At 44.3% G+C, this 27,613-nt stretch overlaps 1 protein-coding gene across 6 annotated transcripts in view; it reads left to right on the top strand.

The window, feature by feature from the left end:
- The window catches only part of DCX (doublecortin), a 71,789-nt gene extending 47,251 nt beyond the window's left edge, over positions 1-24,538 (top strand). For 3 of the 6 annotated variants that reach the window (XM_010403204.4, XM_010403205.4, XM_039571841.1), the window contains 4 exons: positions 4,453-4,555; positions 8,081-8,218; positions 15,116-15,213; positions 17,485-24,538. In XM_010403204.4, coding sequence (XP_010401506.1) covers positions 4,453-4,555; positions 8,081-8,218; positions 15,116-15,213; positions 17,485-17,541 — 396 coding nt within the window. In that variant the 3' untranslated portion in view covers positions 17,542-24,538. The remainder of the gene's footprint in view (positions 1-4,452; positions 4,556-8,080; positions 8,219-15,115; positions 15,214-17,484) is intronic. The other 3 variants (XM_010403207.4, XM_010403208.4, XM_010403209.4) reach the window with 3 other exon arrangements.
- Positions 24,539-27,613: the final 3,075 nt, after the last annotated feature.

The following is a 27,613-nucleotide window of genomic DNA, read 5'->3' as shown; positions in this document are numbered from 1 at the left end:
TGCAGAAATGTAGGGACTTTGAAGCTACTTATATACTGCTATCACTGTTCTGCTGCCTAAATTCCTAAAGGGGAGGGATATTGCAGAGAGAATGGTTTACAAAATCGTTATGACTGAAGGAGAGAGCTAGAAATAAGAACATTTTGTGACTGAAAAAGACATTTCTTTGAAGGTGAAGAGGACAGTTCAGCTCACCCTCTGTCACTGCTGTGCTCATGTTGGTCCTGGAGTGACAGTGAGGGACATCATCACCTGTAAGGGACAGCAAGGGGCTGAGACGGGGCAAAAGGAGCTGGGTAATCCTAACCCTTCAAAGCACCCCAGGCTCTGCACTGCTGGGTGATTCAGGCTAAGGCTGAAGTCTTCGGACTTTTTATTTCTCGTTCTTTTTAATTGTTTTATTTATTAATAAATTACAGTTTCTAAATAGTGCTGCTGCCTCCTGGAGGAAGGTGGGAACAGCCAGTTACTCTGAGCTGTGCCAGCATAGGTCCTGTGTGTTCACTGCTCCTCTTCCAGGTGACCTCAGAATTCTTGTCTGTACCATCACAGGCATTGCAGCAAACTGTGAGCTCCCGTCCAGGGATGTGTGTGAGGCAAGCTCCATTTTGTTGAAACCCTGAAAAATGCTTAGTTCCACAAGTGCTGTATTAAAATGAAGCAGGGGCTCAGCAGCTCTCACAAGGCTGTAGCTTTTCCTTTCTGCAATTAAAATTGCTGCAGCAGACACTGATGGACTGTCACTGCAGAAATCCCAGCTATTTTGTCCTCTCAGGGAAGCTTTTTCTCATATAAGCAGAGAAGGATTTCCTTTAACAAGGAAAACCTAAGGAACTGCAAACTAATCTCTACAACCTTCTATTTCTTCCATAATATATATCATAAAGGTTTTTAAAGATCAGGCCTTGGCACAAAGAAAAATGCTACCATCAGATCTATTAGAAATAATGACTGTAAGAAATAAATTTGTGCATCATCGACTGGAGCGTGAGGATATGATTTCCTTCGTTGGAATTGCTTAAGCTACAGGAATTGGAGAGCAAACATTTCATGCAGTATGATCCTTTCCTAAGTCAATATTGTCCTTTCAATCCTGAATTTCAAATTAAATATTATCCTCCCTTAAACAAAGGCATGCTTGGAAATCAATGCTGTTTATCCTGTCTGCTGTAGTTATATACACGAGTTTAATTTTTGTTATAGATGAAAAATGCTTCTAGACTGAGAACTGCAGAAAGACAAAGTCTTTCTGTTTTGCTGGTTCCTGGTGTCATTGCTGAGGGTGCATGGCAACAGTCACCAATAAAATCACCATTTTCAGGTGGCAGCATTGATCCTTGCACTATCTGGCTACTACTGGGGTTTGTCTTGTGCTTTAATAAATTTATAACTAAAAGAAAAACGCAGCATTTTAAAAAAATGATTCTCAGGTTATCATCTGGGATAATTTTTTTGTTGATATGAACCTTCTTTCAGGGTTTGTTTCTTTTTTCATGGTGTTCCAGGTGAATTATTGGATATAATTAGAGTGGTAGATCAGAGTAAGCTAAAGCAGAAAATATTCTTTGAAAAAGTCCTTACTGCTTGGGGGAAGACTTGTACTGCTTTTATTTATTTATTTAAACTGAGAAAACACAAGAAAAAAGACTTCTGAAGAATGGAGAGAAGACCAATAATGTTATTTGGGAGTCACTAAAAGCCTCTACACCATTACTGCAGGTAGAGGTTTGGCCTTGCCTGTCAAGAACAACCCTTAAATATTCCATACTGATTAACAAGGTCTCAAACCAGTTATCCCAGCATGGCCCCGCTTCCCAGCTTCATGTCCTTCGGGGATGAGCATATCCAGGGCTTTCTTGTGGTGGGTTTCTTTTTTCCATGCACCCCTCAGGCAAGCTGGCTCTGGTGCTCTCAGATCCAGCAATGAGGTCACAGGTTTTCCCAAAGAAAGTTTACTCCAGCCACTTCCTGTGGACAGGAATCCATCTGGGACGTGTTTTAGGGACTCAGAGCAATCATCAGGGACTGGAGTTGAATAAACAAAAGGTAAATAGAAAATACCACACACGTGGTGAACATAAGCAACAGAGCTACAGCCCCATAATAGTGGACACCAGTTATTTTCTGAATTTTGCGATGTTTTGCACTGTTTAAGGAGAGAGGGGTTGGGTTTTGGCTGTCCTTTCTACTGTGTAGTGGTGAGCTCTTAATAGTGGAGGTTACAACAGGAAATCAAAAAGGAACAAATAAGGCAAATACAGAAGTTATTGCTTCCTGAATATTCAGAGTTCAGCAAGTGGATTACCTAATTCTCTGCCAGCCTCCAGTGCTCAGCCAGCCAGCTGTTCATAACTGTAAAATACCCATAATAACCTGCCCTCTGAAAGGACAGGAATGCAGAAAAGTGAATTGCAAGTAGCTCTGCTTGACATGTGATCAGGTTCCTGTCCTTGAGCACGCTGGAACTTCTCCATCATGTTTGCACCCTTGGATCTGAAGGTTTTCTTGGTTGCCTGGACTTCCTTTGTGCTTGGGGTGGTTGTGGGCAGTCAAGGACAAAATCCACGCTTGGGCTTCTGACCTGGAGACAACAAAAGCATCGGTGGGTTCTTTCTGATTTCCTGCAAAAGGCTGGGAAATTTTGGAAGCCTTTTGATCCAACTTTAGATCACGGATTTAACTGCACAGTGGAGCAGAGCACTGGTCTTTTCAGTGGCATAAGTGTAGTACTCAGCATTCAGATGGGAACTTGTGTGTTGAGCCAAACCTAATTATTTGCAAATGAATCAGCGCCACACATCCTCGGGGGGAGGGCTGTAATGCCAAGTGCTGGTTTGAAATGTCATCTTCTCTTTGGGAGAATTCTCTACAGATAGAGTTAGTTATTTTCAATCTAATTTTAGGCAATCAGAAATAGGAATTCACCGGAGTTAGCAGAGAAAATTCTAACTCTGATCAAAGCCACGGCAGATTTCAGCCTGCTCCATTTGGAAAGTCATGACAATGTGAAAAACATGCTTTTCACCAAGGTTTGGCATCGTAACCAGTGCTGGCACTCACAGGCAGTGCTTTAATTACACATTATACTAACCAGTGTGAAATACTGAGCCTTATTAAGATAGCCAAAAGCCTTCTTTATAGTTGATTTATTAGAGCTTGAAATTAACTTTTCACAGTCCAGCTCCAAGAGATCAGTAGATAGGGAAATTCAGCTCTGCCTCCAGTGAGTTCTGCCATGGTTATCTCCAGTGCTCTCTCCAGTTCCTTCCAGTGCCCAGACATGGTAAAACACTGCTCAGCAGCAGCACCTCTCAGCCTCTTACCTCTGTTATTAAAATCAGTGCCGACCTTGTGCTTGCTTGGAATGGCTTCCTGGAAAAATGGAACTTTAGGAAGCCACCTTGGGCTCTTCTGGGTGCTCAGATGTGTGGGCTGCCCCAGGCTGGCTGTGCTGGAGCTGTTCCACACGGGGGTGTTTGCAGACGAGCATTTTTGCTGCTCCTGACACAAGATTTGGTCAGTATATGGCTGGGATATCAGGATATTGTTAGGAATTGTTAAAACAAGCCCATCCTCTGTAGAGAATTGCAGATCTCTGCCAGCTGAATATGGGGAGGAGCTCCCAGCCTGACGGAATTTTAGACTTTTCTCCTGCTGGAGTGCTCCCAGCAACCTGAATGCATTTTCACATTTCCAAACACCCAGGTATCAGTTCTCTGATTAAATTAAGTGGATCTGGAGCTCCCACATCTTGTGCTTTGCTTCTGTTTGATGCTACAAGGCAAGGCAGAGTTTGGAGCTTCAGGTACTGCAAGATAAAACTTCCTCCTACTGAGGATGGCAAAAAAAGAGAGGAGCAAGGCACTCAGTGAGGGAGAGGCTGGCACAACACCTGCAGTAAATCTGTGGATTTAAATGGTGCTTGGGTGGGAAAGTTGTCCTGTCATACTTTGGGTCTCTCCACCAAACCTTTTGGCTTTAAAGTTTATCATCAGGATTGCTCAGGAGGAGTCACATCTCTACATCTGTGTTTACACCCAGTGGTTCTTTGAAGTTTTAGGCTCTGTAGGTACCAAGACACTCCCCAGGACGGGCAGTGGTGTCACAGCCCTGCCAGCATGGCATGAGGGCACCTCTCTTCTTCTTTTAGAAGTAGCTGTGTCATTCCTTCGGGTGACTGCTGTACCCTGTCAGCAGGGTGAGAAATGCCAAACCTCCTAGAAGTTGCAAGGGACATGTTTGGGGTTTATTTCTCTGTTTCTTTAATGACTCTGTTACACTTGATTTGCCCAGGGAAGTTGTGTGATGAGCACCTATGGGAAGCAGGACCACGTTAACATGGGTTGGGGGGAACAGCAGAGAGGCAGAGCCCCCTTCTGCTCCAGTGAAAGCTAAGCCACATCAGAATGTTGCCAATTAAAAATAAAATGAATGACTTTGCTCTCTCTGTAGGTGACCTGTCTCCACGATTTCTTTGGGGATGATGATGTGTTTATCGCCTGTGGTCCAGAAAAATTCCGCTATGCACAGGATGACTTTTCCCTGGATGAAAGCGGTAACATCAAACACACACTGTGGTTTTATTTGATTGCCATTCACTTGCTTGTATCAGATAATAATGCTGCATGCCTTTGTTCTGGTTTTTAAGGCCCAGTACATGGAATTTAACATCCTTTTGTGAGACTTATCCAGTCAGCAGATATTATAATCAGGCAAATACCGACTGAGGTAGCCCAAGTCAGAATAAATTAATTCCTACAGCGTTTTGACATCCACTGGAAAATCTGGGAGTGTTTATACTTTCAATTTTCTCCAGTCACAACCAGATAGATACATTTTTCTTGGGAACTAACCATCCTTATGTAGACACATGCATATTAAAGATGGGAACAAGCAACAGTTAAAAAATCACATTTCCACTGCTTTCTTCTGCTGATTCAAAAAGCAGGGCAATAATTCCCTTTTTGGGGGACATGACTGGGGCACTGCCATTATTTTCCCTTGTTACCACTGCCAGCAGAAGTCTGTAATAATGTGAGTTTCTATGATCAATTAAGCCATGAAATCCTTGATTTTACAGATGTTACAGAGCTTGCTTGTAGGACTTACCACCCACCCCACGTGGAACTGTACTCACCTGTCCGCAGGTGCCAGTGAGTGCAGCAAGAGGAAATTAATGCCATTTTGACCATTTAAACTAAAAGAAAATGTGGTCTCCAAGCATCTAGGCTCATTTCCCGAAGCTCTAGGTGTGCTGTTTAAGGAACACAAGCCTCATCCTGTCCTCCATGCTGCAAACTGGCTCAGCATTGAGGACCAAAGAGGATTTTTGCTGGATGCCAGGAAGTTAAGCAGCCTCTAATCTTCAAACACCGTGGTTTTTATGACTCCTTTGCAAGCCTGGTTTTATTTTAGTGCTGGTTCTTCTGACCTGTGTACTCCAGATGAACCCACTTGATGGTCTTGGGTAATTCAAAGAAAGTTTCCAAGGTTCAGTTGAGACTTTGCAGGCAGAGAATAAAGCCCGTGTCAGGCTGGGGAAGTGATCTGTAACCTGAGCTTCATATTGTTTTTTACCACTCAGCAGTTGAGTCAGCTCCACAGGGAGCTCCACGCTGGAAAACAGTTTGGATGCAGCCCTGGCAGAACAACTGGATGGAAAGCCCAGCTCTCTGCCTACACTTCTGGCCACTGCTCACTTTTCCAGCTTGGATTTCTCAGGCATAAAGAAGCCAAATTTGCTGTTGGGAAGGCACTGAGTAGCTGCAGGTCCCAGAGGTATCTTCAGGGGAGCCTTGCAGCTCTCAGGAAGCAGATGAGGAGCCTCAGCACCGTTTTCCCATTGTACACCCATCACCCTTCCTCGTTCTGAGTCAGATGCTGCCAGGAGAAGTGTAATTCCTGAGGTTTTGCAGATGAGTGTCACTCACTAAAATCTCCTTTGTCAGGGGGAAATTTCTCTTGCCTGTTTGGATGACACACACCAGGATTGCTGGTTATTATGTTCACTCTGGCAGGACATGAGGAAACAAAAAGAGAAACAGCATAAGAGAGGATTATGTCATCTTTTTCCTCCTGGCTGCCCACCACAGCTTCCACCCTCTAATCCCTGCTGCTGAGCACCTTCCAGATGACATTGCTCTGTCCCTTTTGTAGCACTGGTTTCAGCATTATGGAAATGTCACACTTTGGTGACATTTAGAGACCTGTTTACAGCAACTTCAGCACAGCCAGGTTTCCACCTCCTGCAAAAGCTCAGGGATTGCCTCTGGTGTACTGACACTTGCCAAGGACTGAGCTGGAGGAATTCCTCAGAGTCAGCCTTTCTGTGCTGGAAAATGCAAAGCCAGGTTTCCTTCCAAGGAATTACTCCCCTGGGAAGAAGATAAATTTGGAAGCCCTTTCAATGACATAACGTGAAGTATTTTTACTTTTTAGGTTTATTTTTTTTTTTAGTGAGTAATTCAGGTGACTAAACACAGCTGCCTGACACCCTTTAAGTCCCCTCACTACATCAGTACTGCTCTTCACGTATAAAAAACTGGGGCTGTATTGGTGCTGGACCTGTACAAGCCTTTCTGTGACATCACCTGTGAGAAGTCAAGTACTTTTGAAAAAAAAAACCCCACAACTTTTTCTGTCTCTGATTTACAATTTCCAAAATGGATTTAGCAGGAGAGAAAATAATCTGACTGTAGGTTTGATTCTTGCCATGCAGCATCCCTGGAGCACAAGGCCTCCTCTCCTCACATTCTTGTGCTGCCTGGCCCAACAGCAAAACTCTCTCTCAAACCATCTGGAAGGAGCAGAGATGGACCCTTGGCTGTCTGAGAATGAGGAAAGCCTGGGGAAAATGTTAAGGCAATTACACTTTCATAGATATACTGATATGTAATTAAATAACACATACATTTAGGTCAGACAACTTGCTTTCGGTTGACCAATTATTTATCTGCTGTGTGCTGCCTTAATTCCACTGGGGAATCCGTTCCAGGGGGTCCTCGGTGTGGAGCATGTGGAGCTGAGCTGAACTTTCCCATAAAAAACTGCCTGCACGTGGAACACGTAATTCACATCTGTAAAAACGACACATTTTTCACATCTTGGTGAGGACAAGCTGTTGGAGGAGATGAGGTGGGACTGGCTAACATTTGACAAAAAGGAAATCCCTTTTTTATTGCCTTCTTCTTAACTGGGTTGAGTCAATAACTTGGGGGTGGAAAGTTCTTTTTCTGTTAGCTCTCAGTGTAAATAAAGCCTGATTCTGAAGATCAGGCATGCCTGAAATCCTGGGATGCATGGAGGTTTGTTAGCATTTCAGTTCCCCTCTGCAGGACCCTGTAGATCATGTTTACATTTTCCACTCTTCCTGGCCTATTTATTTTTTAAGAAAGCACACTTGGGGTTCTCTTCTGCTCACGTCTTCCAGGACATAAATCTGCTGGGCTTGTTTATACAAACCTTTCTGAAAGGGACCAGTGGATATGCTTTGTAAAACCATTTTGTCTTCTTTGCTTTCTGCATCTGAGAAGTTGCAGCTTGTTGAGGACAGAAGAGGCTGATTCCAGCTGGGTGAAAGCCTCCTGGGGCAGCTGCCCCATCTGCCACTTGGAGACTTTACATCACACCATGAGCTGCTTGCTGGCTTTCTGCACCTGAAGAAAGGGCACTCACCATTCCTATTACTGGGTCTTCATGGAAGGGTTACAGCAAATCAGCTGGATTTTTTTGGCCTGAGTGTTCCCTCAGTCAGTGCTGACCATTTTCATCGTGCTCATGAGAGCCAAGGGAAGGGGAAAGTCAGAAAATGTTTGGTAGGACAGAGGTAGGAGCCAGCCTGACACCTACAGAGTCTCAGCACCTCTTCTAGAGGAGCAGAGCTGTTCTCTTTGCCCTTCCCTTAAAGAGTCTCCTTTCAGCCCTGGAGAACAAGTGATGATATCAGCTTTCCTCTTGCCCTTGGTATTTTCTGCATCTCTTTGTGGACCAGGCCCTGAGCTGCCCGTGGGTGTTTCACGCCTGGTGTCCACGGGCAGCGGGAGCAGCAGGGCCATAACCAGGTGGGTTTGTGTTTCCCCAGAGTGCCGGGTGATGAAGGGGAGCCCAGCAGGTGCCACGGGCAGCAAATCCTCGCCCACCCCTCAGAAGAGCTCAGCCAAGAGCCCCGCGCCCATGCGCCGCAGCAAGTCCCCGGCCGATTCAGGTAACCACCAAGATGGTGAGTGATTGTTTCTTGGTGTCTGCATTGAACTCTGCTCAAGGGAAAAGCACAAACTCTGTGTGTTTGCATAGGAAACTCGGGTGTCTTTTGGAAAGAAGAAGAAGCTACAGGGGCACTTCATAAATATTGGGAAGGAATTCCCTGGTTGGAGAAGTGCAACTGTGGCTTGAGGTTGTTCCACCCACAGTCTCACAGCCTCCTTCCCCAACAATGTTTTGAAAGATGTTTCCATTCCCCAGGCAGGAAATCAAGGCCCACAGTGCTCCCAGATGGTCCCTGTAGACAGAGAGTGATTTAAAGTAACCTCCTGTGATGCCTTTTCCTGGTCTTAAAATCAAGAATCAAAAATCAAACACGGTTAGAAGGGGAAAAGGGATTTTACCTTTGTATTTATTTTAAGGATCCTTAGGTGCACACGTCCAGGACAAATGCACCTCAATGCACACCCCACAAAAGATCTGGTATAATATTATAGGTGTTACTAATTAGCAGATCTATCAAAGATTCCCCTGAGAGGCTCAAGTGAGCCCCCCTCCCCAAGGAACCTGCCCCTGGATGGTTCTATCTTGGTTTACAGAATGTGTTCTGGAGAGGACCTTGGGCTCTGGGGCACACTGATCCCCAGCTACGAAGCTTCTAAAATGTTGAGTCTCTCAGTTTGACAAACAAGTCCAAGAATGTAGGCAAAAAGCACTAAGAATACAGAAGTTGTAAAAAGGTATAACAGGGGTATAAAAGAAAAGGCAAAAAATCATCATGGCATCACCTGTGCAAAGCAAATGGTGATTATTGCACAGCTCAGGAGTGGCTCCTTCCAATCATTATTTAAAGTAGACCAGTGACCTTGTGATTGTAGAACTGGTGATGGGTTTATTGATGTGACACTGAGACACTCACTCAGTAGTAGAAGAGAAGGAAAATGGGAATCCTAATTTGCTGCAGCAGCCTGCACCATTTGAAATGCCTCCCTCCTTCTTCAGTAGCACCTGGGTTGGCAGCACACCTGGAGAGCTGCAGAGCTGTCAGTCCAAGGCTGGGCTGCATATTGCAGTAATTCTGGTAACTGATAGTTTTTAGAGTCATGGAGAGTTTCTAGAGTTGTGATTGATCTCTCACCTGCCTGCCTGTTCTGTTCCAAAAGAGAACCAGACATGGCCTATCACTAAAACAGCCAAATCACCAATTAAGCACATCAGATTTCCAGGAGAGCTTCACAGCTTGAGTTCAGGTGTCCGCCAGCATCAACACAGGTGATATAAACCAGAAATTCCTTTTCACCTTCGTGCTAACACACTGCACATTGCATGGGAACATCACACAACAGCTGCCCATCAATAGATAGGATTTATTAGATACAAAATTCTCTTGGCAGTAGTCAGAAGGATTTCCCCCAGGAAGCAGTTCATTTATTTAGGGTGTGTGGGTGTTCTTCAGCTACATAAAGAGCCAGTGTGAAATTGGCTGGCACATGCCAAGACTCTGTGTTTTTAAAAAAATTATTTCTCTCATAAAGTTTTTCTTCAAGATTCCATTGTTGGCTGTCCTCAAACTCAGGCTTGCCATAATCTAGACCACTTTCACAATCCCAAATGCATGCTAAAGCTGTGTAGGCACATTGAAGGTGTGATGGGAAATGTGACATTGATTTAAAAAAACCCCAAATTAACATTCAGTGATGTGGGAGTCAGCTCCTGCATGAGCAGCTTTAAACCTTCTCCACAAGCATCAGGTGCTGATTCCCACCAGGACCAGACTTCAGTGCATGAACATAACAGTTTAATATGAAACGGCAACTATTGTGTGCCTGATTTTAACTGATTGAGTGACTCCAGGCCCAGGATGGTGACTCATCTGATGAGCTTTAATGAACACATTTAGCAGAGCTTTTCAGAGGGAGATTAAAACAACCAGAAAGGCTGAACAATGACCTGTTCCTGGAGTTAAGGTCAGTAATGAAGAGCAAATCAGGTTTCTTTAATCTGTCCAGACAAGGGTCTTTCGTGCTTTCCTGTAATTTCAATAAAGGAGAAAATGGCACTTGTCCTGCTTAATGAGAATAAAAAAGACTGAACTCTTTCAGCACTGAAAAATAGAAGACTCTTGTTTTCTCAGGACAGAGAGGAAAAAGAATACCATTGTGTATTCTTGTATTGAATTGGTAATAAATTAACTGGATTTACACATCTTTTAAGAATCAATATTTACATTTAGATGGATTTTGAAGTTATCACATTCAAAAAGCAAAGCTGAATGAAGTCTGATTAATAAAAGATGATCTGACCTATTTTTTTCCCCACAGAATCTCACCCATTTAATTTGTGAAACTATTGAAAGCAGTTTTACTTCAAATACATTCAGTATTTCTGCTATGTGTTTGCTCTCTCACCCATTTTTACCTTTTGTCTTTGTTGCCTTTCACTCTGCTGTGGCTGTCATCAGAGTTTCTTTGGTTCTGTGTTGCTTCTATTCTTTCCAGTTCTTTTCTGTGTACCTTTCTGTATCCTTTTTGTAGGTTTTGTAGGTTCTGTATCCTTTTCTGTGTAGGTTTCTGTCTCCAAGGCCATTGTGACATATCTGGGTGCTGATGCCAGTGCAGGTTCAGAGGTAAATCTTTGGGTGAGGGAAGTCTGAACCCGCCTCTCAGTGAGGTGTCATGGCCTTACTGTGAAAAACTCAATCCCCTGTTAGCAGCCAGAGCCCTTCAGCTCCCAGGATATCCAAAAAAGTGAGGTTGCTAACCCACAGAGGCATTTTAAACATTGATTTCTTGGCACGGTGCTTTTCTCTTTACTCACCATGTAGTCATTTAAATGAATGAATGAATGCAAATTAAGTGAATGAATGAAGAATGAAGAATGAAGAAGTGATTCAGACCCCAATACTCACATTCCCAAGGAAATCCTTTCTCCCTTCCCTCAGTAACCCCCAACCCATATTTATACACTTCCTAAGCAATGCCAGTGTATTTCTGGCAAAATTGGAGTTACAAAGCTTCTATGTATTTCTAGCCTCAATTTTTCTTCCTCTGGAGTCAGCTTTGCTAAAAGGCACAGCTTAGAGCAGTGAAATTCATACTAAACCACACCTGCAGGGCACCATCCAATTTCTCCTCCTGACATGACAGAGGGAAACTGGGCATCAGGAGAAAAGTCTCTGTGCTGCTGCTCTGATCCCTGAGATTTGAATGGACTAGGGTCAGCATGAAGTTTGGCAACATTTCTTTAACAGACTGCTCCAATAAGAAGTCAAACCAAGCAAAAGCCAGAGCTAAATCTCAGGGGAGAAATACAGGAGAGAAAATAATGATGTCATTTGCCATTCTTTCTTTGTTAAAACAATATGAGTTTATCTTACACTAGCTGACATACCAAACAAGGGTTCAGTCGTATAAGACCATATGCTGTGATGGGAGAGCTTATGATTTTTCAAACCGGGACAGAGTCATAGGTACATGAACTGAAATTTGAAAATGTCTTTGGCTTGATCTGGCTCGGGGAGAACACGAGCAGGGCGCTGAGGCTGCTGCAGGACCTCAGTGTCTCTGTCCGCTCATGGCAGGGTTTGGACAGAGGGACAAAAGCACATTCACCAGGCAGCAGCAATTAGCAAGCAGACCCAGAGTGTCCGTCTGTCCTGGCTGCAGGGCTGCTCCCCAGGGTCATTATAGATGAGTGTGTCCAAAAGGCAGCAGATGTCTGGGGAATGGCACACGGGAGAGAGCAGCTTGTTCCCCGCTTGTCCCTGCTGCCAGCCCACAGGGCACACCCACGAGAGATCCCCCTCACCAAACACGGTGGGAAAAGGATGTCAGCACTGCAGAGCTGAGTGCCTGGAAGTTTGGAGGTGCCTGAGCAAAGGATGCCTGTGCAGTCTGAGTTCTTCCACTCCTGAGGCTTTATTTGTCTGTCTTGAAGGGCAGGATGGCTCGTGCTCACTGAACAAGCTGCTGTTCCTACATTTACTTCGTGCTGTCTTTGCTCTGCTTGTTCCCTTTCTTTATTTTCTTGGTGGCACTTCAAACCCTGACCTGGAGACCAAACTATCCATCTATTTCATGGTCCTTTCTCTCACTCTTGTTGTGTACAAGCTCCTCAGAGTGGGATCTCATCTGCAGAATCCTGGGAACCCCAATCAAGCAGGGATTATTGACCTTACTTTACAAATTAGTAGACATAGATACCTACACACACTTTGAGCACTCACTGTGAGCCTCGGGCCCTGCTTTTTCCAGTTCTGTTTGTGGACAGAAATGTTGAGTTCAAAAGATGGACCTCACTAACCTGATTTGCAGGTCTTGGTGCTTATCACCACTGGAAATTCGGATCCAGAGCCCCAGTCATCCCAGCAAATATGAGCAACACTCAGGGAACAACTCCACATGAGAAATCTGACTTAAAAAAGGGCCTAAAAAACGGCTGAACAAGGACTTTTGACAAAGGCTTAGAGTGATAGGACAAAGAGGGAATCGACTTAAGCTGAAGGAGGGCAGGTTTAGATATTAAGAAGAAATTCTTTACTGTGGGGGTGGTGAGACCTGGCACAGGGTGCCCAGAGAAGCTGTGGCTGCTCCTGGATCCCTGGAAGTGTCCAAGGCCAGGTTGAATGGGGCTTGGAGCAACCTGGGACAGCAGAAGGTGTCCCTGCCTGTGGCAGGGAGTGGAGTGGGATGAGCTTTAAGGTCCCTTCCAACCCAACCCATTCTGGGATTCTAAAATATCTGTGGGGGAAGCAGACAGAGAATTCAGTTTACCTGGATCTCTCATGGCCATCTCAAACGTGACAGGAATATTCTCCATCCTCCCTCTCATGTGCTGGACAAGCCTGATTTCTCTCCCAAGTACAAACTGCCTTGTGCATGGGGGGAGGTGGGGATCCTATGGAAAAAGGTGCATGTGCTCATGCAGTTAAAGGATCTGACATGCACTTTGAGGTAAATTGATGTTGCAGAGCAAATACAGTGCCATGAACAAGCCATAATGCACAAAGAATAACGTGGTGGGGAAAAAACCCCAAGAATTGAAATGAAAGCTGCTTCTAAAGCACAGTTCCTAATAGCTGAGTGTAGGTGAGATCCTGAGCTACCCTCAATCATCAGCAGGTTTTAGTGGAGCAGCAGTGTTATGCACCACCTGGCATCTGCTCTTTGCCTCCTGTTATTTTCTTGCATTTCAGTTTAAAGGAAACACAGGCAGGTTTGCTTATGAGCACTATTCTTCATTAGCAGACAGAGAAAATTAAGCTAGGCTTCTTCATTGTTGCTTCTGCTGCAGAATTCTGCTGTATTTGTAATGATATCCATCCGTCTCATTCCATTTCTGGTTTGGATGTCACATCTGGTTTTTTGTTGATGCTCATAAAATATTTACACCCCTGCTGTAGCACTTAAAACTCTCATTGTATTAGGGAATTTCTGTCCTGCCCTGCAGCAATTACATCCATTTTGCTGCACACTGACTCTGCTGTTGTTCCAGTCTTGTTTGTGGAAGGGAAATTGGGGTTTCTTGCAGAGTTGTTAGGTGGCATTCTTCAGCCTTAGGAAGGATCAGTGACAACTGGAGATAAAGAAAGAGGCATTTCAGAAACTGGAAATGGATTCTAGCTAATAGAGATTATATCAGTCCTCTTGTTCCCCCCATTTTCTTTGATAGGAAACACAAATTCACTCAGTGAAATAAAACATAAAAGAGATCCAAGTTCTTTTTTTACTGAATTGCCTTCATTATTTGGCATATAGTTAGAGAACTCTACCTTTTTTCCCCACCAGCCTGGAGGGCAGCTCATTTTGTAGAGCTGGAGCACAGTGAAGAGTGGCACAGCACAGTGCACAGGGGCCAGCAGGAAGCAGCTTCTGCCTTTCCAGAACTGTTTTTTCCCCCTACCAATAAAGCATGGTCTGAGTGGGATAGGGAGGTATTCCTCAATGATCTATAAATCATTTTTTCTACCACCTTTTAAAAATATCCATTTCCTCAGTAAGGTGCATTTGTCATAGGAAAAAAGCTGTGTGTGATGAATAACCTCCTCTTTCAGCAGGGGAGGAAATGCATGGAAATGATGGGTGTGAAGGCAGAGGAGCCACATCACCATGAATTTGTTGCATCTGAGCTGCTTTAACTGCTGGCAGCTCCTCCTTTGTCCTGGGGCTTTGAGCACATGTTTCTTTTCACTTTTGAACTCACCTGTTTGACCCCTACCTGTGCTACAAACCTGAGCTACCCCACTGTTTCTCACAAGGAGGTAACAGAGAAGAGGGGTGAAGCTTTCTTAGGCATTGAAGCAAGAGCTGTGCTGCTTTTGCTCTATAAAAATACAACATTCACACATCTTACTCTATGATACTTCATACACTTCTTCAGTCTCCTCCAGACACTCAAGTACTTGATGAATTTTAAGTAATGATTTGCAGATTCAGCTGTTACAATTGAAAGCATCATTCCATCTGGCTCTTTGGTCACTTAATCCCACCCACAGCAAACAGGCTGCTGTTTGTGTAATTTGTAATGTGTGTAATTGCCATCTGACATTGCTTGTGTAGTGTTCAGGATATCTTCAGCCTCTGCATCCCACTCATGCCCTTAAACTGTTTGAGAACACAGAAATTGTCATGTTTTTCTGGTGATCTGTGCCTCAGATCGACTTGGTGAATATTTGTTGTGTGAAATAGTGCTCCTTCAATTTATTTCATATTTCACTGTATTTTGCAGTCACCCTGAGCAGCTGAAATCCTGGAGTTATGTTTCTAGCTATGCAGTTCACTTGGGCTTTTTTCTCCTGCCTAACATGAATAAACCATCGTGTTTCTGTGTTAATACTTGGAGACCTTCCATCTCCCCAAAGAAGAAGGATTTTCCCCTTGTGTGCCTGATTTCCAGCTTGTGTCTTGTTTTCTGCCAGCAAACGGGACCTCCAGCAGTCAGCTGTCCACACCCAAATCCAAGCAGTCGCCGATCTCCACGCCCACCAGCCCAGGGAGCCTCCGTAAGCACAAGGTATTACGTTTCTTATACCTTACTACATCTCCTTTTGCCTCAGTCCATCACATTTGTGGAACTCTGAAGTCATGGCCATATTCTCTGGAAGAATAACAACAACTCCTGATGTTCAAACAGTGGAATTTGGCCCTTTACTTATAAGGGTTGTCCTTCAGGGCAAGGTGGTGAACAAACCATTGGCCTGATTCCTCCCCTGCAGTGGTTAATGTGTGCTGGAGGCCACACAGAGGGATCAGAGGAGATAACTTGACCATGAACTTATGTCACTACTTGGAAAAGTCATTGATGGATATGGTTTCATGTAAACCCTCCTGTCCTGAAAAGCCTCAAGTGCTGGCAAATCAGGCCCCTAAACAGCAGAATGCAGATGTTACTGGAGCTCTGAAACATCACTTTAATGATGCTCCTCAAGAATTTAAATTTAATTATTTAAGGCCATGCTCTGTTTTACAGGAAGCAGGTGATTCTTACAGCTGGTGGGGTAATTGTGTTGTGGAAGAGTAGCTGGTTTTGCTGGTCACAGACAGTGTGGCTAACAGGTAGCACAGCATCCTGGCAGAGATCAGGAAACCTGTGCTGGCTCATGGATAATTCATGCATTGATTTATTTAAAAGGTACAGCAGCTGTCACAGCTTTTTCAGTTCCTGTTATTCAGGGCCACTCTGTGCTGAGTCCAGACTTTCATTTCTGTGGGCCTTTGCATTTCTGGAGTAGCCACAGTGCTGCTTCCAACAGTTTTCACTTGATACGGAAACTGGAGCTTGGACACAAATGTGGGTGTGAGAGGAAGTCAGGGGGGTTTCTCTGTAGTAACCAGACTGTACCTCTCAGCCTGAGTGTGACTTTAAAAGCATTGACTCGGAATTTTTGAAGGGTAATTAAAAAATTCTGGTAGTGCTGAGGTTTTGCAGTCAGCAGCCACGTGGAACCCGCCATGGGCCACATTGCAGGGGTTGAACTAATTCTGTTTAACGAAGGCACAGCTGAATCCAAATGAAAACTGTGTTTTCCTCAGGACCTCACTCTCTTCTCAGCTGCTCAGTCTAAGTTTGAGGATAAACACCAATTTTAGCACAGTGTGTCCAGATTTGTTATTAATTTGTAATTGAGAACAGAATCTGGCCCCTGGTCAGCAGTTCAGCAGGAGTAAGGCTGTAAACTGTGTTTTTTGCTTCAGCATCAGGGACACAAAATACTTTCCAAACTTCCCATCTCATTTAGAACTTCGGAGATGAAGATTTGCTTCTTGGTCAAGACAAGTGAAACTCACCTTTTTAATCTTTTATGTATGTTTTCAGCTGGCTGATCTATGACCTTTCCAGTGCAGCCCTGAGACCATTTGTAATAGATGGTGGCTGCTGAGGGCAAAGCCAACCCAGCTATGATTTTCTGCACTAAGTTAAGCCAATCAGCAAACACAAATGCAGCGTTTTAGGTTACCAGAATATTCATGCGTCGTTGTCTTTCTCCCAGGAGCAATTTCCTGCTTATGATGGAATCGCTTTTCTTTTTTCCCCTTAAAGCTCAAATGATAAATGCTTAGGTTGAGTTCACCACAAAGTCCTATTTTACCTCTTCTTGTATCTAGATTTCTGTGAATTTCCTTCCTGAATATTTGGGTTTTTCTTCATTTTGCTCACAGTTATTACTTTCGTGTGGGTCAGAGTTCAAAAAGGTCCCACAAGAGCTTTAGCCCTCAGCCTGGTTCCTGTACCTAATCCCACACAGAACGTTAAACAAATGGAATTAAATGGTTACCCCAGAAAGGGACACTGGAAAAGCTTTTGGTCCAAATAATAAATTTGGGATTATTTTCTTAACCCTTCCAATTGCTTAGAAGTTGCTTAAAATAAAGAATAAACCATGGAACATGTGATTTTCCTGGAGATTTGTCCTGAGGGCAGCTGTCAAACCAAGGTAAGACTCTTTATTGTGGACTTAGGTTTAAAGAGATGTGTTTAAGGCAAGGTGCTGCTCTTTCATGCATGTGCTGGAATGGACACATTGATCCAGAACAATAAAAAAACACTTCTCAAACTTATCCCCAGACAGTCAGCAGGAACAGAGATGCTCTTGCTCCTCTGTGCAAGGAGCCTGCCTTGATTTTAGCCTTGAACTCCCTGGATTCTGGTGAGCCCAGCCCAGTCACCAGTGCACGATTCCTCCACCCTCTGACCTGCCCGGAACTGAGCCCCTCGGCTGCTTCCTTTTGTGTGGCCAAGGGTGGGAACTGATGGTGAGGGTTAACATTTTCTCCTTTCTCCCTACAGGACTTGTACCTGCCCCTGTCTTTGGATGACTCCGATTCCCTTGGGGACTCCATGTAGAGCGACGTGGAGCTAAATGTCCATATTGCATTTGGGATCCAGCAAAGTACTTCTGCCAGAACAAGCAGATAGGTGACTGGTGCTTTCAAGTCAAAGGACCCACGGTTATATGTCATTTTTGTTCTGTGATTTATCCTCTCTGTGCCACAAACCAACACCTGCCAGTCTATAGAGATAGAGGGATACCATTCTTCTAAGTTACAGGGATGCAAAATGGGCATTGTGAGAAATTTGGGGCCGATGTGCCAACGATCCTGTGCATTTCCCATCTTCTTCTATTATTTCTTCTGCTGCAACCATGTGATTTTCCTAGTGATAGTAAAGTAGCTCCCCTGGAGGTGTGCAAATGGACCCCTTGCTGAGCAGTTTGCAAGCTGGAGTAGAGCAGATGATGTTCTCCACCTGTGCAAACTGCCAGCCTTTGCCAGCTCGCCTGCTCCTCATCCACAGCCCCAGTTTTGGCACCTGCATTCTAACAAGTCTTGGTTTTATTGTGGAGGGCAGGAGGGAAAATGACTTTCTAGTTTGATGCTTAATATGCCAGCAGAAGCTTGGATGAGATGAGGAATGATTGTGTCAGATGCTGAGTAAGGTTAGTGCAATAATTCAAATTATTCAAATATTATTTGGCCTTTTTTTTTTTTTTAATAATTAAGCAAAAACCCATAAATCAGCTGAGTTATCTGGAGTAGAACACCTTCCACATGCAATCCAAGGATGCTGCTAGCTGGTAACAAATATTTATACCTCCCCTATGGTATCTCTCTATCTCTGTAACAGTAATGCCTTGAGAACAGCCAACACTGAAAACACTGTGAGAATTTGTTTTCAGGTTTGACACCCTATAGGTCACTTTTTATAGCAAAAAATCAATACACTTTTTATAAAGGAAAACCTTGTATCTGTGTTTTGGGAGTAAGGATTCAAGCTCCTTCTTTTTTATAAAAGCTGGTGATTTTCTTTTGTTTAAAAAACACGTTCAGAAAAAAAAAAAAGTACAAAAAAAACCAACCACAACTGCAGAACAATAATAACAGCAACTCAGTTTAGAAATCTTGTCATCACTGCCAAAACAGACACGTGTAGGGGGGAAAAAAATGGTCAACTCAAAATATTGAATGTTTTGATAGTTTTTGTAATGTTTAAGATTACATATTTGGTTTTTTACACTTCAGTATTCCTAACTATGGCCAGATTCTCTACTTATATAACAAATGAAGTTTTGTGGTGTTCTAAAACCCGTATTTTAAGAAACTCTTCTATCTGAGAAAAACAAACTCGCTGTATTTAGAGAAAGCTTTTGCTTTTATTAATCTGTAATGCCTCCTCCAGAATGCAAAGTTCATCTCCTCACGCAGGGCTGGTGGTTTTTACAGCGCTGAAGCTTTGTCCTAGGCCAGCTGCCATTGCCTCCCTCCCTCATGGAATAAGCTTTGATGAAACTGATTCTTGCAGAACTTTACCTAAATGAAATCTGTGCAATCAAGTCTTTCTTTGTTGCTCTATTTGCCTTTCTTTTTTTCAACACAGACACCTACTCCCTCTTGCCTTGCAACCCCTTGTGATTAGGATGGATTTTATCCTTGTGCTGTTTGATGCTCCATGAATGCTGGGTTGTTCCCAAAGCCACTCCACGTTTTGTTTGTTTGCATTGCTGGGATGAAACAATCTGTGCAGGCTGCATCCTTCAAGGCTTGTGTGATCATACTTCTGATTCAACTTTTTAAAAGAGATTTATCAGAGAGAGGCCAGGATTGGGAATTGTCAAGGGGTCACAGTTATCATGCACCAAATTTGCACCCAGAAGTCTTAGTGCATGATCATTTACACCCAGAGTTTTGCACAAGAAACCATTTGTTCTCACTGATAACTTCATTTGATTGAGTAACTCTCTGACTGCACAACTGCTAAATGGTCATTTTAAATATTGTAAATAGAATCCTGGGGTTGGTTCACAGGCTAAGGGCTCGTGTTGAGGGTTTGTGGGGGGGAAAGGATGGTGGTGTGGACAAAGCTTGGGTGCAGTAGCCAGCACACCTCTGAGCCCTTGGCACTGCTGAATTTCGTGTCTGAATGGGAGCAGGTCTCTGAGTAACCCTGTGCCTCAAGCTGTCTGTCTGTCCCTGCAGGGACAGCTCTGTTCTACCTCACTGGGGGTTGTGAGGCCAAATGTTGGTTAACATTTGTCAAGTGCTTTCAGATCCTCTAACAGAAGGTGCTGAAATATTCTGGGTGCAGATTTGGTTATGGGTGCTAATTTTTGGCTGTTGAATCCCGTGAGTGCTACTGTAGACACTGGTCATGAGCAAAAAGGACTTTTTTTAAGCATAAGGATGTCAAAGGCCTTGGTTATGCTAATAACAATATTATTCATCAGAGCTTTTGTCTTAGGGAAAGCTTTAGTGGGACAGATAATTTGACATGCTTTTACCCTCTCCTCTGTTCTGGTGATGGAAATCTCACAGTCCCTCCCTGAGTCTCTGCTTTTCCAGGGACCCTGAGCAGTAGCCATGGATGGACTGGGATTGCAGTCCAGGGTGTTGTCACACGGTGACAGAGGCCATTCCTGTCACAGTCAGGGTTAGCCTGTCCTGCCACCTTTCCTCAGAAAAAGCAGGAGACCAGCCATGCAATCCCATCCAGGTTCTCTTGCTGCTCAGTGCAGGACACTCGCCACACATCCGCCAGGAAACCCAAATCTCTGCTATCCTGGGCTGCTCTCTGCAGCCTGAGCTGCTGGAGCTGGTGGTGGTAGGAAAGGAGGCTGGGAGATGCTTTTACCCAGTGGCTGGGAGTGCAGTTTGTGTAAGAGAAAGCAGGATCCCAAGGGAGGAATGATCCTTTGTTTGGATGGCTGTTGAGAAGGGCTTCCTTTCCTCCCTGCCAAAAACTGTGTTTGGTTATTTGGAGATGTTTTTCCTGGTGGAGCATCACTAAGAAATCACTGAGCTCTTCCTCCTGAGCTGCACCTGGTGGACACATCAAAAACCTGATCCTGCCAGCTCTCCCTTGGGAATGCAGCTTTGTTTGCATGAGGATCATCCTGTGGTGGGGCTGAGCCCAGCAGTTCCTTCAGGGAATTAGGGAGACCTTTGAAAAGGCCTGAAAGAATTAAAAAAAAAAATGTTCAGTGGGAAAAATAGCCATTCAAACCAGCAGAAGCCACAAAGAAAACAGGGTATGAGGCCAAACTCCCAAGTTTTAAGAAGCAATTTTCTATGTAGAAATGCCTGGGCAGTAGAAGTCAGTGAGCATTTCAGCTGTAGCATAGAGTGAAGTCTGTATTAATGCCAATATTGCATGAGTTCTTGTACAGAAATGCATGTGGAATGTTACATACATTCAGAACTAGTTATCTTTGGCTTTGTAGGATCCCTCATGTAGATTTGAATACAAAGAGAAACAGTGCACAGGCATCAGACCTTAGTTTTTTAAACATAAGGACAGCCCTGATTCAGGAAAGAACTTAAAAGCTTAAATTTTAGCACGTGCTTTACTCCTGTTGACTTTTCATGAGATTAAGCTTGGGTTTGGTCAGAAAGCTTTCCTGAACTGCTGTGAATTAGTAATTACTTCCAATATACTACAGCAATTCCAGACCCTGGGAGATCCTGGAGCAGATGATAGGAATTCCACTATATACTCCAGAGTTCACCTTTCATATTTATATTTTTTTTACATTTACAAGTACAATAAAGCTCCACATGATATGAGGATTTGCCATATTAATTCTGCTATAAAACCCCTGTCTAATTTGCCTCACGAGGCTGCCTTTAGTGCTTTCGGAGACTAATTGAATCACTGGGACGATATTGTTTTAAAACAATACAGTATTTAAAAACAAATTGGAGAGACCCTTAAAGTAGTAGGGCTTTGTTTCTTTGAAATCTGCCTTCATTCAGTATAATTTAGCAAATTTGCATATAAAGATCCCTGTTTCAAACACAATCATTAGGAAGGAATAGCACAGACTGAGGGCTTTAGCATTCATACACTCAGGTGATGGTCTTGACTGTAGAAGATGAGAGCAATGCAGCAAAACCTTCAGCCTTGGGATTTTTATCAATTGTACAGCATTTATAATCCTGAAGTTTCTGTTTTAGAGCCTCATCTGTTAAACGATTTGGAGCTAGTTCAGTTCCACCAGCTAAATATCTTGAAGTGATTTGGAAAGAGTTTGATAATGGGATTTTACCTTGGTTTGCTCTGTGATGGGAGTTGGAAGTAGCTTTCCCCTACCATTGCCTGTGTTTCCTATATCTGCACATTATTTATTGTCTTCTCAGGAGCTAGAAGCACTAATTGTGTCATTTTCACAGACAGTAGAAGGATTCTGCTTAGAAAACAATTGCCACATCTCTCTCATCCTCAGCTAACACATGTAGGCATACAAAAAAATCACACTTGGTCGAGCTGCTATTTCTCATTTGCTTGTTGAGTACTTCTGAAGAGGAAAAAAAGGAGGGAGAACCAAAAATTGTGGCAAACAGCAAAGCACTGTTATACCCAGGCATTTCCAATGGGAAGCAAGGGCATTAAAGTGTTAGTTTCTCCTTATCCATATGGATAACATTTTCTAGGATGCCTTGTCTTTGCTTTCTCATGCCTTTGAGGTCAGTGCTGCTCTTCCAGCACACCCTGTGGGAGTGCTCTGTGATGCCAGGCTGAATCCCTACACAGACACTGTTCCAGGGACAGCCATCCCTGGAAGTGGCATCTTCTCTGCAGGGGCACAGTGTGGATTTTCCAGTCTGAGCCTTTCCCCAGTGTGCTGTGAGAGCTCTGGCGTGATTTTTGTCGCTGACCTCAGTGGTGCCCCACAGCCATGAACCGAGAGTTCTCTTTCACTGTAGGAGAGGCAGAATCATTTTTAGAGAAAGGAATAAAAAATAGCCAAGTAAAGTAGATAGAAAATTAGTCTAGAAAGTGTCTCCTCAAGCTAAGACAATCCATAGCCAGAGAAAAGCTCTGTAGAGGTGTGTTTGCTGCATGCCAGGTACTGACCACAGCCACGACGGAACCAAACAGCTTCTTTTTCCATGTAATGACTTGGGCCCCAAGTTATTTTTCTGGTTGCTGATGGAAGCAGGCTGGGACACTGTTTGGGGCTGATGAGATTCTTTGTAGAAGCAAATGGATGGCATGAGATGAAGATCTTTTTTCTGTGTATCTAAAGAGTCAGGCCAGTCCATGCAACAGGACGAGTGCTTTACACGAGACACCTGGAAGAGATCCAGCTGAAACCCCACCTTGGTGTAATGAGAGCAGGAAGGTGAAGACTTTAAGTGCCTTCTTACATCCTTTGGACTGTGCATGTGCCCAGCAAGGCCTAGGGGACAGCAGCCTTGACCATAGCAGACAGGGCACACTTTAATTCTCGAGGTGTTTAGCCCATCTCGTGAAAATTGCTGTCTCCAGAATCACAGATTTCTTCTGGCTGATGCCTCTGTCCCATCTGCATGAATCTGAGCCTCTCCACAGTATCTCAGGAAATGGTAAAGCTGAGTCTTGTGCCTCACAGCTGCTCCTCACTGTGGAGTGACCAGGGCTGGGTTCTGCTGCAGCAGTTGTTGATTCTGCTGTTCAGATGTTCTTCATCCTCCTCCTCCTCCTCTGCTCCTGGCTCGAGAGCTGGTGTCTCCTGGTGCCTGCAGGTGAGAGGCTGGGAGCAGCAGTGTATAGACCCCACTCTGTTTTGTCTCCTCTGGAACAGTTCTAGTCCGTGATGATTGAAGGTCTGAGGCCAAGCTGACAAACCCACATGTTTTAATAGGGAGAGGGGAGATTTTCAGGGAATATAAGGTGGATGGAAAGGCTTTTTCCAGCAATGCCATTGCACAGCTGCTCTGACAGGATCCCAGTTGCAGGGTGTGGTATGAGTGCTACACCTGCACGTGCAAATGTGGAGTTTTGGGGTCACAGACCACTGTCCATCCCTCAGGACACCGCTTAGAGAAGGTTAAACATAATGACAACTATTTTTGGCCAACAGATGAGCTTCTGAGCAAATGAGAATCACACCTAGTGGATTCAGCAGTGGGGTTTCAGAGCCAGTGGGGTTTCAGAGCTGCTGGGGTGTGGCACAACTCTGGAGAGATCACTTCTCCTTGTGCTGTGGTGTCCCAGTGCACAGAGGGCTGGTCCCAGTACTTCCCTCCACCTGCAGGGTGCTTTGAGATAAGCTGATACAGAGAGCTTGCTTTTAAAATGTATTCATTACTCACCAATGTCTGAACACATTGTAGAAGCAAACTGTGTCTCTGGCAAGTCTCTCACAGAACTCTGGCTCTCTCAAAAACTCTGCTGGAAAAATCCTTAAGTATTTCAGTCACGGTGAAAGACACCTCATTATTAGTTCCCCATCGAAACCATGGGGGAGCCAGCAACATCCCTGGGAGGAGAGGAAGGTGATATCCTCATCCAGCAACCCATTTCTCTCCTGCCTGAATACAGCCCCCCCCTGCCCCTCTTTTTATTAGAGGTATGTGCACATATCAGAGGCATTTCGTGTCACCATTCAAAATACGGGCCTTGTGTTTATAAACAGTGAATAAATCTGATTATTCCAGTGGCTTTCTACCAAGAAAACAGTGGGCCAGGTGTTGAAAACCTTGTTTAGAAAGTGTTTGTGGCCAGATGTCTACATGGGAGAGAGCTGCCTTGCAGTGTCCTTGCTTAGTGCACTTGAACTCACCTATTGTGACTCTTCCTCTTTATCTCAGTGAACTCAGGACTCTTGAGCCAGTTTAGGGGTTCCCTAGGTCTGACAGTTTAGCACTCAAACTGAAGGAGGAGGAGGATGCCCAAAGGGAATTAAGAAATCTTGGCAATAATTAATCTGTCAGCTGAAAAAAGGAAGTTGGCACCATCAGGGAAAGATGCTGTGATGGAAAACACGGGAAATGAAGGGAAAAGCCTGCTCCTTAGAGGAATGGTGGGGGATGTTTGTTAAGGGGTAGGTACTGAGTCGTGAAATGAGCTGGGGCTTCAGAGAAAATCCAATGGCAGGGAGAGCATGAGGCACAGCCCTGGACAGGTCAGTGCCACTGATGGGTGAGAATGATGAAAGACAAAAGCCAAGAAATTCTAGGGACAAACTAAAGAGAACGCTGGGGCTAACTGGGGATCTGTGGCTTGGTTTGGACAGAAGAGCAGGAGCAGCTCCTGGCTGCTTGTTGAGACTCACTGTCCCTGCAGGTACCTAGGCCAGGGGACAGGTACCTGCCACAGCAGTGTCTGTCCCACTCCCCTTGGCAGAAATAAGGCCAAACTTGGCTGCAGGCAGGAGAATGTGGCATGAACCTCCTCCCCTGCTGCCATGTAACTCTCCTGCCAGCATGTGCCATCCCTCAAAGGGAGAAGGAAGATCCAGCCCTTTGCTGAAGGACAGCACCAAGCTGTGAATTTACACTCCTCCCCATCAGATCAGAAACAGCAATTAATGATCAGCGTGCCCTGGCTTGGGGAGGACAGACGTGGCACTCTGGAGAATAGAAGATAATAATTAGGGCACCTCAGAGCCTCCCATCCCTTCCCACAGAGCTCAACAAACTCTGGGAAAAGTGGCAACCCAGCTGCACCAGGATGAAAAGCCAGGACAGGCTCCTCAGGGAGGTTTCCTGGGTTTGCTGTGTGGGCACAGGGGTGATGCTGATCTTGCCCAGGAAATGCCCAGCTCGTGTGTGAGGGCTGCTGCGGCCACCACAGCAATGGGAAGTCTGTGCTGAACACAGGCACCTGTGTTTAACACTGGTTTTCTCAGGAGATGTTTTTCCTAAGTTCAGTTGAGCTAGAGTGCTTGTGAATTTAATCCTAAACCACAAAATCACTGACTTATCCAAACACTTTTTTGTTGTGTAGGCTCAGATTATTTTTTTTGTTGTTGCATAAAGATTGCACCTCTTTGTTTCCATAAATTCTCAGACACTCAGTATAATGCAAATGGAACCCAATACACCTAATTTTCTGCTGCTTTAACCAGGCAGAAGCTCCTCTGTAATTAATCTATGAATCTATTTGGTCCAAGGTTGGTCTCCTATTTCAGAGATTGATTACTGTTGATAATACTTGTGTGATTGATTACTTGAGTGGGGATTCAGTTTCCTGGGTGACAGCTGCAGCCTTTGCAGAGGAAAGCTCACTCACCCCAGTTATAAAGTGATCTCTTGTATGGACCTCGAATAGCAAGTTACAGATGGGAGATATCTTGTATAGTTTAATTACAGTTAATGATAAAGCTGAAATAGTTTGTTGAAATACCTTAAAAGTTTTAGAATTGAAAATTAAACAAGGAACATCAGCAAATCAGGGCCTCCTCCATATTTTCTGGTTCTAAAGAGTGTTGGCTTTATCTCACTTTATCTCAATCTACCAATAGATATGCCCTGAGCCCAGCAGGTTTATGGAACTAGAAGTAGTATTTCTATTTCTAGCAGTATTTTTTTCTACTCTTGTCCCATCTAGTACCAGGCAGAGATTTATGCTTGGCTTGGTTTTTAGAGAAGTGTTGCCAAATGTCTCTTAAATAAAAAGGAAGGTTTGGTTCATTTTAGGTGACTCATCTAAACTCAAGGCTGCTTTTGAATTTTATCCAAGCTGGTTCTTCCGTCTCTATTTGCAAGAGTTATATATAGGAAATGGAGCTAAATTTGAGTCACATTTGCACAGTGGGGCTGTTGCAGAGCACAGTGACTCATCTGGCACGTGCAGTCAGGATGGAACACGGCGGTGGCACCTGGTCAGGGAGAGCCAGAGCCAAACCCTGGCTCTGAATCCCTGAGTTCTGGGAAACCCATGCACAGGGTCAAACTTGGGAAATACTGCAAGGGATGAAATGGATCCCAAGCTTGGGTCCAAGCCCAGTTCTTGACATGACAAATTTTACCTTCAGAGAATCCCTGAGAAACATTTTGTGGGGTTTATTTTTGTTGTGGTTTGGGTTTCGGGGTTATGTTTGGGGGAGTATTTTGTTGTTTGTTTAAACTCCAGCATGGCTGCTTTTCTCCATCTGCTTCCAACCCTTGCAGAACAAGTATGGATGGACTTGTAATTCACTTTCCTTAGCAGGTGGCAGGTGAAATCCTGTGATATTCTATTTCCCTCTCATGCTGACCATACAGTCAAAGGGGGGTTGCAGAACACACAGCTTTTTTTTTCCTTTTTCTCCCTCTCTTTAAGACAGAGGAGCTTTTTCCAGATTTAGTGTGATGTCTAATGATGCATCTGCCTAAAAAGAAGAATGTCTAGGGAATTAATTGCACTGCTAATTGGTGTTTATAGATACGGTGAAGCAGAAGTATTGAATGTAAGAACAAGGAAGCCTGTGAGTTATAATTACATGCTGAATCCTGACATGTGAAATTGTTGTTAGTTTGCTTCTTATTTAAATGATGGGTGATCCAAGCAGCTTTAGCACCGTGGCAGTCCTAGTACAGCTGTGATTAGCAATTAGAAGACACCCAGGGTCTTTTGGAAAGAGGAAACCTGTCTAGCCAAACCTCTTCTATTCTCTGAAATGATGACACATTCCCCTCCATGATTCTCTGGGTTTTGTGACACTGTCTAGTCTGGAAGCACAGGAAAGGAGGATCAGCCTGCTGGCTTTGCTGTCACTAGCCTTTGTCTGCTTTCTCAATTACAAATCCTGTCCCAAGCTGAGGTGAGCAGCTCCCATCCCCTCAGCCTGAGCTCCACACGCTGCTCTTGTCTGGAGAGCAGGAGCTGCCTTTGCTCAGGACCCTGCGGCTCCCAGAGCTGCAGAGCCACCACCCAGTGGTGCTGAGGGAGGGAGATGTGCAGCTGAACTGGAACGTGATCATGGATTACTGTCTTAGGTCATTCATTGGGTTTGTATGATTTCCTCATTAATGACAAAGCTGCAATATAATATAACTGAGAGGCCACGATGTATTTTCTCTTGTTGCTCAGTGGGTGGGGGTTGGAGGGGCAGCTGGGTTTAAAGTTTAGCTGGTATACTTTAAACTCTGTGTACATAACCTTGGAGGACACGGGGGTGGGAAGGGGTCCGTTGCTATTTTGGTGGGATTGGTAAACTTCAGGATGTTTTTGTTTA

This window comes from Corvus cornix, chromosome 4A (assembly GCF_000738735.6).
Source record: "Corvus cornix cornix isolate S_Up_H32 chromosome 4A, ASM73873v5, whole genome shotgun sequence".
NCBI classification, from domain to species: domain Eukaryota; kingdom Metazoa; phylum Chordata; class Aves; order Passeriformes; family Corvidae; genus Corvus; species Corvus cornix.
This window is presented reverse-complemented; position numbering and strand designations above follow the sequence as displayed.